The 16,810-nt window shown below is 34.4% G+C and overlaps 1 protein-coding gene across 1 annotated transcript in view; it reads left to right on the plus strand.

Moving 5' to 3' along the window:
• The window catches only part of RPGRIP1L (RPGRIP1 like), a 123,274-nt gene extending 107,861 nt beyond the window's left edge, over positions 1 to 15,413 (plus strand). The window contains exons 25-28 of the mRNA XM_044664143.1: positions 1,420 to 1,504; positions 9,429 to 9,562; positions 12,651 to 12,797; positions 15,140 to 15,413. Coding sequence (XP_044520078.1) covers positions 1,420 to 1,504; positions 9,429 to 9,562; positions 12,651 to 12,763 — 332 coding nt within the window. The 3' untranslated portion in view covers positions 12,764 to 12,797; positions 15,140 to 15,413. The remainder of the gene's footprint in view (positions 1 to 1,419; positions 1,505 to 9,428; positions 9,563 to 12,650; positions 12,798 to 15,139) is intronic.
• Positions 15,414 to 16,810: the final 1,397 nt, after the last annotated feature.

Below are 16,810 nucleotides of genomic sequence, written 5' to 3' on the forward strand. Positions count from 1 at the left end.
TACTGATTCATTTTCAGGGATACTAAGCAGAGTTTGAAGTCATGTAGCTCAGTCCTGTCAAGTTTATATTAGTTACTAATTTAGGGATACAATTTTTGTAAGCCTACTTACTCTTTTGTATTTTGGCCTTGCTGAGGTATTGCAACTATTTCTCAAAATGTTTTAGTAAAATAGCTTTCTGGAAGTTCTTTTTCCTTTCCCATTTATTCATAAAGGTATATAATTTCCTCAATCTTAAAAACAAGCTGTTTACATGCTACTGAGGCTATTTAACTTCGGTTAGCCAGGATGTTTTAAGTGATTGTCATTTTCTTCTTCCATGAACCATGAAGCTGATAGATAGCAGCACATTTTGGAATCAAAATTATATTGCCTAAAGGAAAAAAGTGTTCCCAGTAATGAAGTATACTTTCTCCTAGTAGAAAACAGAGAGATCAGACTTTAGAATTATCCTGGCATATACCTGTTCATATGCTTTTGATCAGAAGTAATCTCTGATTTGATGTCTTTGGTTGGAGGGGAACCTTTTCCTCCAAAATAGTGTCAGAAAAATGTCTTTAAAGGCTAAGACAGATTGAAAGTTATCTGGGGGAAATGAACTCTAAATTGAGGTAAAAAATTATCAAGTTCAAAAATCCAAAGAATGCCACTTTTTAATTATTTTTCTTTTACAAATTTCTGAGGGAATAAGTATTATTAATAGTAATTTATCCATCCTAATCATATTGGTTAAACTTTAGTTTGGCCACTATATCTAGTATTCTAGCATGATTACTCTGGCTTTAACTCATTTAAGCAAAATGTTTATTTAAAAAAGAGAAGACAAATCCCTAAACACAAAAAAATCTTTGTTCCCCTCCCCCAACCTTTTTTGTTGTTGTTGTTGTTGTTCCCCTCCCATCCCCCGTAAACGTCAGCCTTGGATTTCCTCAACCTAGTTCACTAGATGCCTCTGTTATTGCATGTTGTGGCAGGAGAGGAGGATTAAATTACTGAGCCTGTCAGAAAAGACAAGCACTCTGCCATACATTATCATTATCACTCACTTCTTGGGCGCAAGAAAATGCAGTAAATCCCCTCAAATACAAAGCAATAAAGGCCGCTGGCTTTTACCACCATGACTGCCAGTGCCATTAACAGGCAATGACAGCAATGTGGCACACTTAGATGTTGCTTGTATCTTTTCTGACAGTGCGCACATAAACCTGCCAGTGACATGACATTAGATCACATGACTATTCAGATTTGATTCTGGTTTCCAGAGCTGCTTTCTTTTTGCAAGTATACTATAACACAGTACAACTTGCTTTTATCATGTGTCTCTTTAAAAATAAATATTTATAAAAATACAGAAATGGCCAAGTATTATCATACATCTCTGAGTGGTTTTTGATTGCTAGGTTTTTTTTTCTCTTGTAGTGTTATATGTGGATAAAGAAACCAACCAAGCAAGAAGAGAATCTCTAAAATCTATACTGCAAAGACCAGAGATGCCTAATGGAAGGTACCTTTAGAGTTATTCAGTTATTCTAGATTATTAATGTACATATAAGCAGAAGAATGTACATGCATATTTGTAGGCCATGGTATGTATCATTTGTGTCAATCATGTTATCAAGTAATTTTTATCTTGCCATTATTTATTTGTTATTTAATGACATTATACATTCCTCATTCTATATATTACAATAGTACTTGAAAAATTTGTCTGATAACCTTATTCAATGTAAAACTATAAAAATCTCTTTTGTCAATTTCAGGGAAAAGGAATCTTTCCAACTGAAATTTAAAACTCCTAGTTTTGGTTCAATGGAAGGCCCTGTTGAACATAAGCTGATTTTAATAAGTAATGTTTTTACTGTTTTCATTAGTGGAGTTTTATTCTTAAATTCTATTTTGTAGTATAATTATTTGAGTATATATCTTATACAAGCTCCTTATCTTATCATTTTTGAAAGCACACATAAGTTCTTAATAAATTTTTGTTTAGTTATATGAGGGCTAAAATATGTAGTGTTTGAACTATTAACTAAAAGCTGCCCCTAAACTAGTATAGATTTAAATAAAGCCCACATTTTCTAGCTCCGGCCACCCAGGGATCTTGTCTTGCCACTGTTCTCTTCTTTGTTGACTGTTGATAATAGAAACATCAATCAATCAACTTGTTTTCATCAATGGCAAACTTTGTGCAGGCACTGTACAAGGTATTAGGAATACAAGTATAATGAATGAAATAATCTCTACTCATAAGTACCTTATGCTTTAATGGAATAAACTGCAAATATTCATATAAATATATGCAGTATAAAGTGAATAAATACAAATACATACAAAGTATTCAAACATAAAGTTTTAGAGGGAAGGCATGTCTCTTGTGTTGCATCCTCAAAAATAAATCTTTCTTGACTTCAGAAAAAGGCTGATGGAGAAGTGGAACCAAGATGGATGAATAAAGGGAGCATTCTAGCTGACTTTTCCTAACTTTCCCCTTTAAACAACTTTAAAATAACATGTCAGATTAGATTCTAAAGCAGCATAACAAGCAAAAGGTCAAGTTGAGACATTTTTCCTGTTCAGAACAACTTGGAGGTCAGAAGAAAAGATGTGGCACTGGTAGGTAAGGACTAGTAAGGACTAGCCAGAAACACAGAGGCTATGACACCAGCTGTGGACCTAAAAGGCAGTTGTAAGAGGGGAAACTAGATAATTTAGGTATGGTTGCCAGAAATCGCTTAATGCGATTTCAAATTAAAATAGACCCAAGTCAGGATGAATTTTAGGGTGGTTTATTTACAATTAGGAAGGTTGAAGATAGGAAAGTTGAGAGAGAGAAACTCTGGCCCAGACCCGAGGCCTGAACCAGGTGGAATTTAGAGACCCCAGCAGAGGGGCACGGAGGTTAATTAAACAAGGCTTCTAGCCACACAGCCTCCTCCAATAAGAGAGGCCTCCTTAAGGCTAGAAGAAACGCCAAGGGAAGAGAGAGAGAGTCAGCCTAACTTACCCACGTGACAATTCAAAGGGAAACAGCCTGAAGTCTCACCAGAGATCCTTCAACATCAAGTTCAAAGCGCCAACCCCCCCCCCCCACAGGAAGTTACCATCATATTTAAAAGAGTATCTTTTTGCCACTTCCTACATCCACCACCAATTTCAAGTGGACAAATGGCAGCCTCAAAACTGTTTTGGACTGACCAAAGGGTAGTCCCTTGTTTTTGATTTGTTACTTACTATCACGTGTGTGTAACTGATCTTCCCCTCCCCACTTAATTCTAAGTTGGGTGGGGTGACATTATTTCTGATGGCTAGAGTCTAAACCATGAATGAGGATGAGCTAATTCCATTTACACACAGTAGTGGTGGTAGCTATAGTACCGGGAGCTCTCACAACCATGAGAAAATAGGAGGACTGAATACTTGTCAGAAAAAGATTCCAAGGGAACTCTGTGCTAGAAGTAGATGCAAGACCAGATACTATTTGTCAGTGCCTTTACTCATTATCTAGTTCCAAGTGGAGAGGAGCATTTAGATTCACAAAGGAGCAGGGTCCTAGGTTCCAAGTTCTAAGACAGAGAGGAATTATGGTCAGTACAGAATTATGGTCAGTACAGTACAGGGGCTCTACATGGATAAAGATTGGAGTTCAGACCCAGTCTCTCGTATAACCCCATCTTGGAAAAGCTGAAAAAGAAGCTGAAAAAAATGAGCAAATAACAACAAAAAAGGAACCTGACCATAAAAACCAATTCTAGTGACTGGGAAGCTCAAGACACAAACTCAGAAGAAGATAACAACATGAAAACATCCACACGCAAATCCTCAAATAAAAAAATGCAGATTGGACACAAACCCAACAAGAATTCCTAGAAGAGGAGGCAGCTGGGTGGCTCAGTGGATTGAGAGTCAGGCCTAGAGACAGGAGGTCCTAGGTTCAAATCTGGCCTTTTCATATATATATCGAAACTGGCCTTTTCATATATATATCAAATCTGGCCTTTTCATATATATATATATATATATATGTGTGTGTGTGTGTGTGTGTGTGTGTGTATGAAAAGAGAATTAAGACCCTGGCCTTTTCATATATACATATATATATATGAAAAGAGACTTAAGACCCTGGTAAATAAGACACAAAAAATACTAAAGAAAATAATTCCTTACAAATCAGAATTTACAAAATGGTCAAAGAGGTACAAAACTTCAATGAAGAAAATAATTTCTTAAAAATTAGATTTGGTCAGATGGAAGCTAATGACTCCATAAAATAAGAAACAATAATGTAAAGACAAAAAATGAAAAAAAAGAAGAAAATTTAAATATCTCATAAGAGAAGCATTTGACATGGAAAATAGTTTGAGGAAAGATAAAAATGATGATTTATTGGACTACATGAAAGCCATGATCTGAAAGAGAGCCTAAATATCTTATTTTAAGAAATTATAAAATTGAAATTTGCTCAATATCTTAGAATCAGAGGACAAAAATAGAAATTGAAATAATTATCTCCTGAAAGAGATCCCAAAATGAAAATTCACAAGGAAGAAATCTATTACATTAGGATGATACCAAAAGAAAACTGGAAGGCTGAGAAAGAAAATATACTGGGAGAAGGGGAAAGATAGAAGAAGGATGGGGGAAATGATCTCACATAAAAATGGCTCTCAAGTGTTTTTATAATTAAGAACATTTGAGGCAGGGTATTTGGAAATGCTTTTACTCTACTCTCTTCTGAATTGACTGAAAGGTGGAAGAATATATACACATCCTCAGTTGGGAATTAGAAATCCATCTTTTCCAACAGGGAAGTAGGAAGAAAATAACTAAGAAAAAGAGGGTAGGATGCTTAGAAAGAGATCAGATTAAATGAGCATTGCAATGTCAGAAGAGATTGATGGTTGGTTCCTCATTTTTTCTGCCAATTTGCTTGATTTTTTTTTCATTTAGCCATTTTTCCCTTCACAATGAAAAGGGGAGAACTCCTTTTTAAAAAATATACATAATCAAATGAAATAAATTTCTATATTGGACATGTCCAGAAACTTATCTCTCATTCTACATATAGCATCCCCATTTAAGGATCATGAGGTGATTATTTGAGGGTTAGTATTTCCAAGTGAGCTTCCCAGTAAGAAGAGTATAGAAGAGTGACTCAGAGTTAAATAGCCCTTGAAATATAACCTATCTGAGGAGTATCTTGCATCTTTTTCTCTGGGTAATAAAGGATCCCTAAAGTTTTACATTTTTACTACTAATGATTTTTACCACTTTTTTCTACTAGCACTATTTATTCTGATGCTCCCACTATTTCCTGAAGAGTAGCAGGATAAATACTGGATCATTTCACACACACACACACACACACACACACACACACACACACACACACAAAAATATTTGTCCACGTATTCACTAAGCTAGATCTGTGTCCTCTTTAAGCCACACAGTGTTCCAATGGCAAAATTCTAGGCTGGTCACTACAGTACAGTTGATTTAATCTTCCTATATGTGCTTACTTTATATTTAGGATTTTAATACACATTATAGATTTTTAGTGAGGTTGGATAATGCCTGTCTATCATCCCTGCTCCTAGAACAGCTGAATCTGGTTTCTTACTAGAGTTCAAGCATTTTGAGGTCCAGAAGGGCCAAAGCCCATAGTTTGTCTGCAGTGTAACCAACACCAATATTGTGAGCCCTGGGAGCAAAAGGCTACCAGGCTGATCCCTGAGAGGGGTTGAAAAATAGAGCATGTAAAAACTTCCATGCAAAATATACTGAGATTGGGCCTATAAGTGGCAGCTATACTTACAACATGGGCAGAATAGGGAGATACAATCTCAACAATAAGAACAAAAAAAGAATTTATTAAAAAGGACAAGTTCTTCCTTACCTTGGAATTCTTCTTTTCTCAAAAGACCTATTTGTGGCACAGGAATAAAAACTGTTTCCATTATAAATGTAACAAAGCTTTCACTTCATAGTTCCTCTAAGAAGCTCTGGGAGAGCAAAACTATTAAATAGTTCCACAAATACCTCATAGGAGACACAAGCAATTCTGTCTTTTTTTTAACATAAAAACTAAGGGCAGTATCAGTAACAAGAAATGCCTTGTTCAAAGTAATATAACAAGTTTCAGACAGGCTTGGACGAGGCCCAGAGATTACTAGCTCTGTGTTTTATTCTTACCGTTAGATGATAAGATGTTTCAAACTAAGCCTGTCTAGTGGATATATCATGTTCATAAAGAATAAAAATGATAAAAGTTTATATTTGAATCTAATACTGTCTAAAGGCAATTATTAAAATTAACACCTTGACCTCCTTAAACTACTTAGAAGTTAATACAATCTTTAAAGTTCCATATAGTCTAAGGATTTGTTTTTACTAAGAATATCACTTGTGTGTAGTAAAAATAGCTTAGAAAGGCCAGAGTTGTGAGATTTAGGTGTATTTAATCAGAACAATTATTTATTTTTTTAGCTTATCCTTTGCCATCTTAAATTCACAAGTATGCAAATACTTTTCTTTAAAGTAAACATATTGGAATTGATATTTTAACTTTATCAGAAATTATAATACCAAAACTGATTTTTACATATTTTCCTTCAATTCCTTTTTAATATTGCTATAACACTTGTCATACAAAATATATAACATGCACATGAATATGCTTTCATTTTCTTTAAAAAATTTAAGGACAATAGCTAAAAAACCATGTTAATTATCTTCATATGGGGCATATATAGGGAAAGTTCATTCATTCTTATTCCCTTCCTTTTCTCTCTTCCTTCCATCCCATCCCTACCCTTTACTCTTTCTTCTCTCTCCTACCACTAATTTATTTATTCTCCTTTATCTCTTTCTTCTTTATCCATTCTTCTTTATCCCTTCCCTTACTCTCTTCTCTCCTAATACCCAAAGGGACAGCTCCTTTATGAAGCCTTCTGTCCATCCTTCTTTCCCACCTGAAGACTCACTCTTCTTATAGCCCCATGCTTCCTGTATTGTTATTCATCTCTTTACAAGATTCTTCAGTTTCTCTTATTCAATTATAACTTCCTCAAAGAGTGAAAACCAAGTTCAATATCTCTTCATATGATTAGCTCCTCATTTGATGATGATGATGATGTGTATTTGTGAATATATTTGTGAATTTTGTGTTGAAATGTGAATGTACATATGTATAAATGCTTTTTTTGTAAATAGTTTTTCTAAATTCCTTTAATATTCAGTGCTCTCTTCATGGTTTAATCTTGTCACTTTATATTTATGAAGTTTCAAATCTCCTTTCATTGAGAAGAAGCACTATTTATAAGATGCAAAACCAGAAATACTGCATTTTAAGATTTTATAGTCTCCATGGTCTTTTGAAAGTTATTTTTCTTCTTTGTGTCAAAATTCTCATATAGTAAAAGGAGATAATATTATCTATAAAATGCTGTATAAGAATTCTTGGGATAGGTGGTAATCTTATGAGTATAAAATTTATCTTTGTTATTATGGCATGGTTACTATATTTTTTCTTTGAAATTTATTAAATATCCTTCAAGATATCCCTAGTCTAATTTCATTTCTTCCAAACATATGTATTATTACTAATTTCATCACCCACTCCTATGATCTGACAAGGTGAAATAATCAATGACAATGGTGTTCTTTTTTTTAAACTAGTATTTTGAAATTTATTTCACTAGATTTTAGTAGAAACTCTGTTATAAAAATCTATTTTTAAAAATAAAAAAGGAAAGTATATTTTAGCAGGGGACAGGGAGGGAGGGAAAGAGGGAAAGGGTAAGAGAAAGAGGGAGAGGGAGGGAAGGAGGGCGGGAAATTATAGAGTAGGCTTTATTATGGTTCTGACTTAAGAGATTCTAGTTTTGTTGGTAACTAAAATTATTCTCTTAGGAAAGGAATTAAATGTTATATGTTTATTGTAAGCTAACTAGCTGAAAATTAAACTTTACCTTGTTTACTAATACTTGTAGGAATTTGGGTAGAATTTGCTTATTTCTTTAAGATATCATTTCTCAAAGACTTTGATTATGTATTTTATAATTGTTTCTGATTTTAGATAATACTTGCTGAAAAACTGAAAATGATAAAATTTATAGGCATCCATGGTTTAATCTCTTCTGCCAAAGCATATCAAAAGACTACTTCATTGTAGATTCCCATAATTTGGTCATTCCAAGTGTGTTTGGCTTCAGTGCAAGCCACTAATTCAAATCAGCTCCATCTGAGCCTCTAGTTGTATGTTTAAAAGTAAAATTAAACTTGGATGCCATAATTGAAATTTAAAAGATTGCTGAAGCAATACATATATCTTGTATAGTTGTTGACTAAAGGTACATCATTTAGTGTGATTCAGAATGATGCCAAGAGTGTGTAAGTCATTCATTTATTAGACTAAATAAAGTTGGTTAAATTTCAGTGCACTAAAAAACTGGAAAACGAGGGTATGCCCTTCAATTGGGGAATGGCTGAACAAATTGTGATATATGCTAGTGATGGTAGCTATTGTGCTCAAAGGAATAATAAACTGGAGGAATTCCATGTGAACTGGAAAGACCTCCAGGAATTGATGCAGAGTGAAAGGAGCAGAGCCAGAAGAACATTGTTCACAGAGACTGATACACTGTGGTAAAATCTAATGTAATGAGCTTCTGTACTGGCAGCAAAGCAATGACCCAGGACAATTCTGAGGGACTTATGGTAAAGAATGCCACCCACATTCAAAGGAAGACCTGCAGGAGTGGAAACACAGAAGAAAAACAACCGCTTGAACACATGGGTTGATGCGGACATGGTTGGGGATGTAGACCCGAAACGACCACACCAATGCAACTATCAATAATATGTAAATAAGTCTTGATTGATCACACATGTTAAAACCAGTGGAAATGTGTGTTGGATATAGGGGTAGTGGTGAAGGGGAAAGTAAAAACAAGAATCATGTAACCATGGAAAATTTTTCTAAAAAGATAAAATATTTAAATTTTAAAATAAAATAAAATAAATTGCATTATACTAAGCTAAATTTATGTTGAAACCCATTGAATTTCTACAGGGCATCCTGAACTAACAACTTAGAAAGCTCCAATTCACTTTTATCTTTGAAAAAAAAAAGATATCATTTCAAAACATAATATTGCTGGATGATTTGTAAAGTATTGAACTTATTTGCCAGCTAATATCCCTAAATCCTATTAATGTTCACAACAAAACTTAAGAAAGTGGATGATAATGCATTCATATCACAATAAAATTTGAAGAGTTGGCATCACAGTTCATTCATATGAAAGTAACATTCTTTTTAGTGGGGCAAATAGAGATGTAGAATCTTCATATTTAGTCATTCTAGAGTTTTGATTGCAAATGACTGAAAGTTATCACCCTTTATGTTGGTTTTTCTTTTTTCTTCATAGTATCCGATTCACTGTGGTCAGTGATCCTCCAGAGGATGAACAGGATCTTGAGTGTGAAGATATTGGTATTTCCCATGTCAGTCTCACTGAAATATTTCAGAAAAAAAAAGACATTATTGAGCAAAATATTGATGGTAAGCATAGAGATATGGCTTGCTTTTTGGGGTCATAGATACTATTTAAATTCACACCTGTATTTTAGAATTTTTTTTTTTGCAAACTGTAAGAATATTTAGTAACACGATCTAAATCTTTTGAAAGCTTGGGCAAATACCTAATTGTGAGGTTTTCTGCCCTTTCTGTGAAAAATTGAGAAGTAATCGTTTGGCTTCATAAGGAATTATTGAGTGTTTAATGAATGATGCAGGGAAAACCTCAATAGAGAAATGTCTCTAGATTTCATCTTAACATTTACTTTAAGGAAACCTAATTTTTCAGGCCTAATTTCTAGCTAACATACTTAACCTAAGTTGATTGCCGAAGTTATGAAAAACTCCTTTGAAAACCCTCCCTATTGAGTATGCCAAAGATTGTAATCACTTCGAAATTCCCCCAAGGGCAATTGAAATTCAAGAGACAGCAGAGATATCTCTTAAAATGTGTTTGCCTGAGGAACCTCTTCCCATGACTTAACTTATTAAAATCAATACCTCTAGTTCGTCTTCTCTCACTCTACTCTACAGTCTACTTCTAATCCTCATAATTCAATTGAAACTGCTCTCCAAAGTTACCAGCTATCTTTTAATTATCAAATTGAATGGCCTTTTCTATCCTCATCCTTCTTGCCCTCTCTACAGTTTAACAATGTCAGTTACCCTTTTCTCCTTGACACTTTTCTCTTTAGATTTTGATGCCACTCACTCTCTTGGCTTGTCCTCTTACCTGTGTGACCTCTCCTTCCTAGTTTTTCACTGGAACTTCATCCAGATCATGCCTATTAACTGAAGGTATCCTTCAAGTTTGTGCTAGGTCCTCTTCCCATGGTCCTTCTATACTGTTGTTTTGGTGATCTCATAAACAGCTATGAATTCAATTATCATCTCTATACAATTGATTCTCAGATGTTTGCCAAACCCTAATCTCATTTCTGACCTCCAGTCCATCTTTAACTGCCTGCTGGATATCCCCAATCAGATGTCCTATAGACATCTCAATCTCAATTTGTACAAAATAGAACTCATTATCTTCCAAAAAGAACCTCTCTCTCCCCTCTTCTATCACTATTGAGGACATCTTCCTAGTAAGCCAGGCTCACAAATTCTGTACCACCCTCAACTCTTCACTCTCATCACACCATACATCCAGTCAGTTTCCAAGTCCTGTCATTTCTATCTTCACAACATCACTCATTCATTCCATTCTCTCCTCTAACACAGCTGCCTCCTGGTGCAATATCTCATCTAATAGCCTTCTTGCGGGCCTTCCTATCTCACATGTCTCCCCACTTCAGTTCACTGTTCACTCAGCTACTGAAGTGATTGATCTTCCTCAAGAGCACGTTTGACCACATCACCTCCTTACTCAATAAAGTCCAGTGTTGCCTCCGGGATCAAATATAGAATCCTCTGTTTAGCTTTTAAAACCCTTCATCACCTAATCCTATAACCCAGTGGCACAAGCCTCCTTGCCATTACTCAAATAAGACCCTCCATCTCCTGATGCCATACCTTTTCATTGACTGTTCCCCATATCTGCAGTGTTTTTAACTGTTCCCACCACCACTAGAATCTGAGCTCCTTTAGGGCTGGGACACAGTTTTTGCCTTTCTATGTATCATCAGCACTTAGAAAGGTGCCTAGAACATGATAAGTACTTGATAAATCCCCTCTGTGGGCCAAAATGTTAGAATTGCATATTGATAATAAAAATGCTAATTTTCAAATCTCAGGTAGGGCCATCCCAGGGATATAAAGGTATGGAAAAGATTTTATCCCCAGTCCCACTTGCTAGAGTTAGCAGAGCCTATGAAAAATGTTCTTACAGAAAGATGCCCATCTTCAATCAGTTTTATTTAAAGCCAGATCACATCAAGATCAGACCAAGTAATAAGAAGATCTGTTTTTTGAAATAGGCGTATATTTTGGTGACACCAGCTGACAAAATGGCACTTTTTATTGATAGCTTGCACTTTGAAAATTAAAACCCTCCATCTTCCTTCTTTTCCTTCTGTGGGATACCATTGCATTTTGAGTTTTTAATAACTAGGTTTTGTTCCTCTATTAATGGAAAGACCTAAGAAGAGGACTAGGATCTTTTTTTTTTTGTCTCTCTTTGCATCTCCAATGCTTTTTTAGCTTGAGGCCTTTTATAGTAGAGATAATAAATAGCTAAATTTGAGTCATAATACTGTTGGAAGTATATATGGATTAATATTAAGAGAAGCATGATTTAATGGTGAGAATATCAGATATTGTATGAACTCACTTATTTTATTGACTATCTATCAGTCTGTACTTTACTTGCATGATGGAACATGTTATTTCTTCACTTTTACTTCTTTTTCATAATAGCTGTCCAAAACTTCTCCTAAGGCCTAGTATGATCACCCATCCTTTCTTCATCCCTTTGCCTTGAATATTCTACCTTTTCACCTACAGAGGGGAAAAAACTTTTTTTTGTTCATACTTTCATACAAATCAGAGTTAGTAACTATGCAAGTTATTTGCCATCATTCACCATTTTGATATTTGTGTTAATAGAATTTGGTCTTTTCTATGTTGTTGAATCCTGCTTCCTTTTAGAATTTATGCCTCCTATTGTAGGAGTTATAACACTGCGACAGCTACAAAACTCTTCAGTGTAAGCCTCTGTATTGTTATCATAGCAAGAATAGGGAGGAAATGTCATATTTAGGGAAGGAAAGTATTCTATATATAAGTATTACATCCATTGGTTTCTCATAAATCTGAAAAAATAAAACTTGTATTTGGATAGGAATCAGTTACAAATCTATGTGGATATATTATATTTTGAGACCAAAATAACAGGAAATGTGGACTAGGTATAAAATATGTGTTTATGTGTATACACATATGTACATATCTACATGTAAATTTTCAGATTTACATGGGATCAAATTTTAGGTTTAAATGGACAGTTTTTTACACAGGTGATGATTTTTAAATTGATAGGCATTTCTATGGGATAGTCTGTTTGATTTAAAATAAAAATACTAAACTGGAAATTGAAATTGTTCCTATTTTTCTCTTGTTTTCTCCCCAGTATTTGATGCACAAGTGGAAGATGAAGTAATTGGCAAGCTTAGAATAACAGTGGAGGCCTTCCATGCCCTGCACTCCATCTACGAGGAATACAGAGATGAATCGGAGACCTAGAAGAAAATGTTCCTAAGGCAACGCCTTCTCCTGAGTAAATGTTCCCATCGATAGCTCTTAGATGAGGCTTTTGTAATTACTACAGTATATTTAATGTATAATTTATTCACAACAGAGTCTGGGTTTGAAGTTATAAAGTTTTGTATACTTTTTGATTTGTTTATTTTTCTATTCCCTCCATCCCACGACTGCTGTCCCCCAGGGTCTCAGCCCTCCACAGTGGCCAGCACCTTTTCAATAATTCATACCTACATGATGGCATGAGGAATACTCATTTGCATTTTCTGCATTTTCCTGTGAAGAGCAGGAAGGCAAATCAGTTCCTTATTTTTAATAAGCAAGAAGCATGTCTTAGAAAACTTATGAAAAAAATACTTTTATGTTATCCCTAATCACCCAACTAAATGGAATGCTGTGATTAGCCTCATTAAGAGTTTTTTTACTGTGAAGATTTTATTAGAAGCAATATATGAAAATTACTTGGATTAATGTGTTAATCTTCCTCTTTAAAATGCTAATATCCATTTTATGCACATTAAAGCTCAGTATGCATTTCTTTGATGCATGCAGTTTCTATCAATTAAATATAAAGAATGAGACTAGCCACAAGACTTATTAAATTACTGCAAGCTTGGGGGGGTTTTTTGGTCTTTTTAAAAAATAACTTCACTCCTTCAACTAACATTATTATCAGATATTTGTGATGGAAGAATGGAAAGAGGAATATTTTTGAATACATAGAGATATAGGTATAAGAAATTTACATTTTGAAAATTGGGCATCCTTTGTAGGCAGAAAGTATTGAAACCATGGCTCAGGTTCCAGCATACTTAGTTAGAACTGAAGAGACAGGAAAGTATCTTTTTATCAATTTTTAAAATTTACATCAAGTATGTACAATACTTAGTTGTATCTGGATAAGTAGGCCTAGAAAAGCAGCTCAGAAAGTTAATTTTCTAGCTTTTAACCAATCTCAATGAAGGATTTAATTGATATTTTTAATGGAGCTGTGAATCAATGCTGCAAAAGAATTGTCTCTAGAGGTCCAGGATATAATGCATTTCATTTTTTAATTTACTCTTTTATTTGTCATTTTCTTCAAAGGATTTTATAGGCTGTGGGTTTTCACTGTTTGCAAACAGGCTATGTTCCTTCTTAAGCATATGTAAAGTATTCAGAGAGATAAGTAATTTATTAAAATCTACCTAATTTGCCGTGATATATTAAATCTCTGCTTCAGTGATCACAGACCATTTCATTTAAAGAATTAGGCATTCCCTCTTTGTGTGATTAAAGCTCTGGAAAATGAGTTCTTTGCTCCTATTTGTGAACATTCAAAGCCTGCTAATGGCAAGAAGATGGAATAGATTATGAGACAATTCATTACAGTTCAACAGCAAAAAAAAAAAAAGCAGCTATAATGCAAAAATGCCAGTATGAATATCTGCATATACTTTGAACCATCTGTGCTCTAATGGCTTCAATAATGGTTCTTCGTCTTCAGGAGACTTTGAAATTACATCCATACAATATTAATTTGTTGATGTACATTTTGAGGTCAATAGCATATGATCTAGCCACAGAAATCTATAAATTCTGCTCTGTACCATTGGGCCTTTCTGCCATCTCAAAGAGAAGCCCTGTTCTCTCATCAAAACTCTGCAAATCCTCAGAACAACTCATTCTTCTGGAACCTCTGAGAGACCATGAGCATCTGCAGATATTACCGCTCCAAACCTAGTAAATAGTCACATGTTTGTTGTCACTTTGACTGGTTCTTAGCTCATCTTTTTGGCCATTCTTTCTAGCTTTCTTTGGCTTTATGTAGTTATATTGTCATTAAGGACCATAATATTCCCTGCAGTAATTTAAAACAGTCAGATTATTATACACTAAGATCAACTGAGTGGTTTCAGGATATTTGCTGTGGTATTCTCCCAGGAGGTTTGTATTATTGTTTTAATACTCTCCAACCCAAACTAAATATCTTCCCTTCAGAGAGAAGCAGCTTGCCCAGGAAGTCTTTGTGATCAGTAGTCTTTGTGATCTCTGAGCTGAGGTAGAAATTTTGATCAGAAAGCTGTATTCCAGAACCTTGTCTACTCTGTTTCCTTCTGGATACTGCACTTTGTGCTAATAATAGAGATTTAGTTATATCTTATTCATATTTATTAAAACATAACATCCAATCTTCCTGATCTAGTTTGAAAATGTTCAACGTCAGCATATTCTAAATTAAACACTCATCTATGTAGCAGATTTAAAATCTGCTGGCATATTTTTCAATAATTAGATTTTATTAGGCTTTTTATTAATATGTTAATTTATGTTCATAACTTATCTTAGAATATCTTTTTGCCTCTTTTTTTATCCCAGAGCTCACTGAAATGTTCACCATCTATTAGATTCCACTGAAAGGCCAGTCTCTAAAGTTATTTCTTATGAGTCAGCCTGACCTCAGCCATAGATGGGGTTTAGAAGCTAGCGAAGACCCCAGCCACACAGACACCCCAGCTTAAGGTAATACATCTGTAAACATTCGGCAATTGGTATAAATATAACTAGTCAATGCAGTATTTTTGTTGTGGCCTATGCTTTCATTTAAATGTCTAAACAGAAACATGATTTTTCTTTTTTGGTCAAAGTTCACATAGTCTTGCCTACTGTCGTAATATCACATTTCTAGCCTCCATCATAAGAAGCAGTTGAGAAAAATAAGTTTTATAGTTAATAGTGTGGTTTATGTAGGGAACTTTTTCCCTCAACTCTTTGCAGTAACACATTTTCTAAATTACCCCCATTGTTTGCTGCTGCTTAACTTATATTAGTTTTTTAAGAATTAAGTGGAGAATATCTTTAATCAAATAAAGGAAGGCCCACATTGAAATTCTGCTGTTCCTGTTATTCATTCATTACCACAAAACATGAACAATTTCTGAATATTATGAAGAAAGTGTGGTCTGAGAAGTAGTCTTGTGATTTGGGAAGCTCTGTATCCACCCATGTTCCCACAACAAAACATAAATTATTTTGGTAATCTGACATTGAGTTGTGACAATGAAAACCAGTTCTTACACATGTTCTTACAAGAATCTGCTTAACTTTTTTGTGGATTTGGAAAATAACTTCTTTTTAGTCAAACTGAAACTGTTGCTGAATTCAGAATGATTTCCTTATGCATTACACAGCGAAATGTAAGTCAGTTTTGTGAACGAATATCAGAATAAAATGTCATCTTTGTAGTACAGAACCAACAAAGGAAAGCTTTTGGGATGTAAAACTATCAAGCAATTGACAATATCAGTATGATAATTCATCTCCAACTATTAGAGTACATTTTAATAACTCGCTCATGCCTGAAGGCCTCTGAGTGCCTTAACAAAGAAAAACTAAACACATGATTTATTATAGATAGGGTAACATGCCTAATTAGATCCACAAATGGGAGCAAGCCTGGCTTTATATCTCCTCATATAGAATATAAACAATCTCCAGTGACACACCACAAATCTAAGGGTTTGACAAAAAAAAAAAAAAAAAAAGCTATGAGACAAGAGCTCTTTGAACTGGCAAAATAGAAGAAGAAAACTTACATACTTCCTTAATCTTTTTTGCTATGAGAAAGAATTTTTTCATTCACAATTCAGGATGAGGGCCAAAAATCAAGTTAAAAACTTTAACCTCACCTTATGATAAAGCCTCTAGAATTAGAATCAGATTCTAAAAAGCTTTTAGTCCAACTGCCTCATTTTACACAAGAGGAAATTGAGATACACAGGCCAGAACTCAGATGTAGATTTTTTTCTACCCCAAATACAGTGCTCTTTCCATTATACCAGACTCTATGTACAATAGAGCCATAGAATGTTTGATTTGGAAGGGCTCTTCTTATTATACCTGAGAAGGAAAGAGGTTAAATATCTTAAGTCATGACTAGAGGGACAGTTATAGAAAATGGGGGAAGACTTCTATGAATGGAAGCAGTATTGGGAGAATAATTTACATAATAACAACACTATGAAAACAAACCATTCCGAAAGACTTAAG

Source organism: Gracilinanus agilis, chromosome 2, assembly GCF_016433145.1.
Source record: "Gracilinanus agilis isolate LMUSP501 chromosome 2, AgileGrace, whole genome shotgun sequence".
In the NCBI taxonomy this organism is placed as follows: Eukaryota; Metazoa; Chordata; class Mammalia; order Didelphimorphia; family Didelphidae; genus Gracilinanus; species Gracilinanus agilis.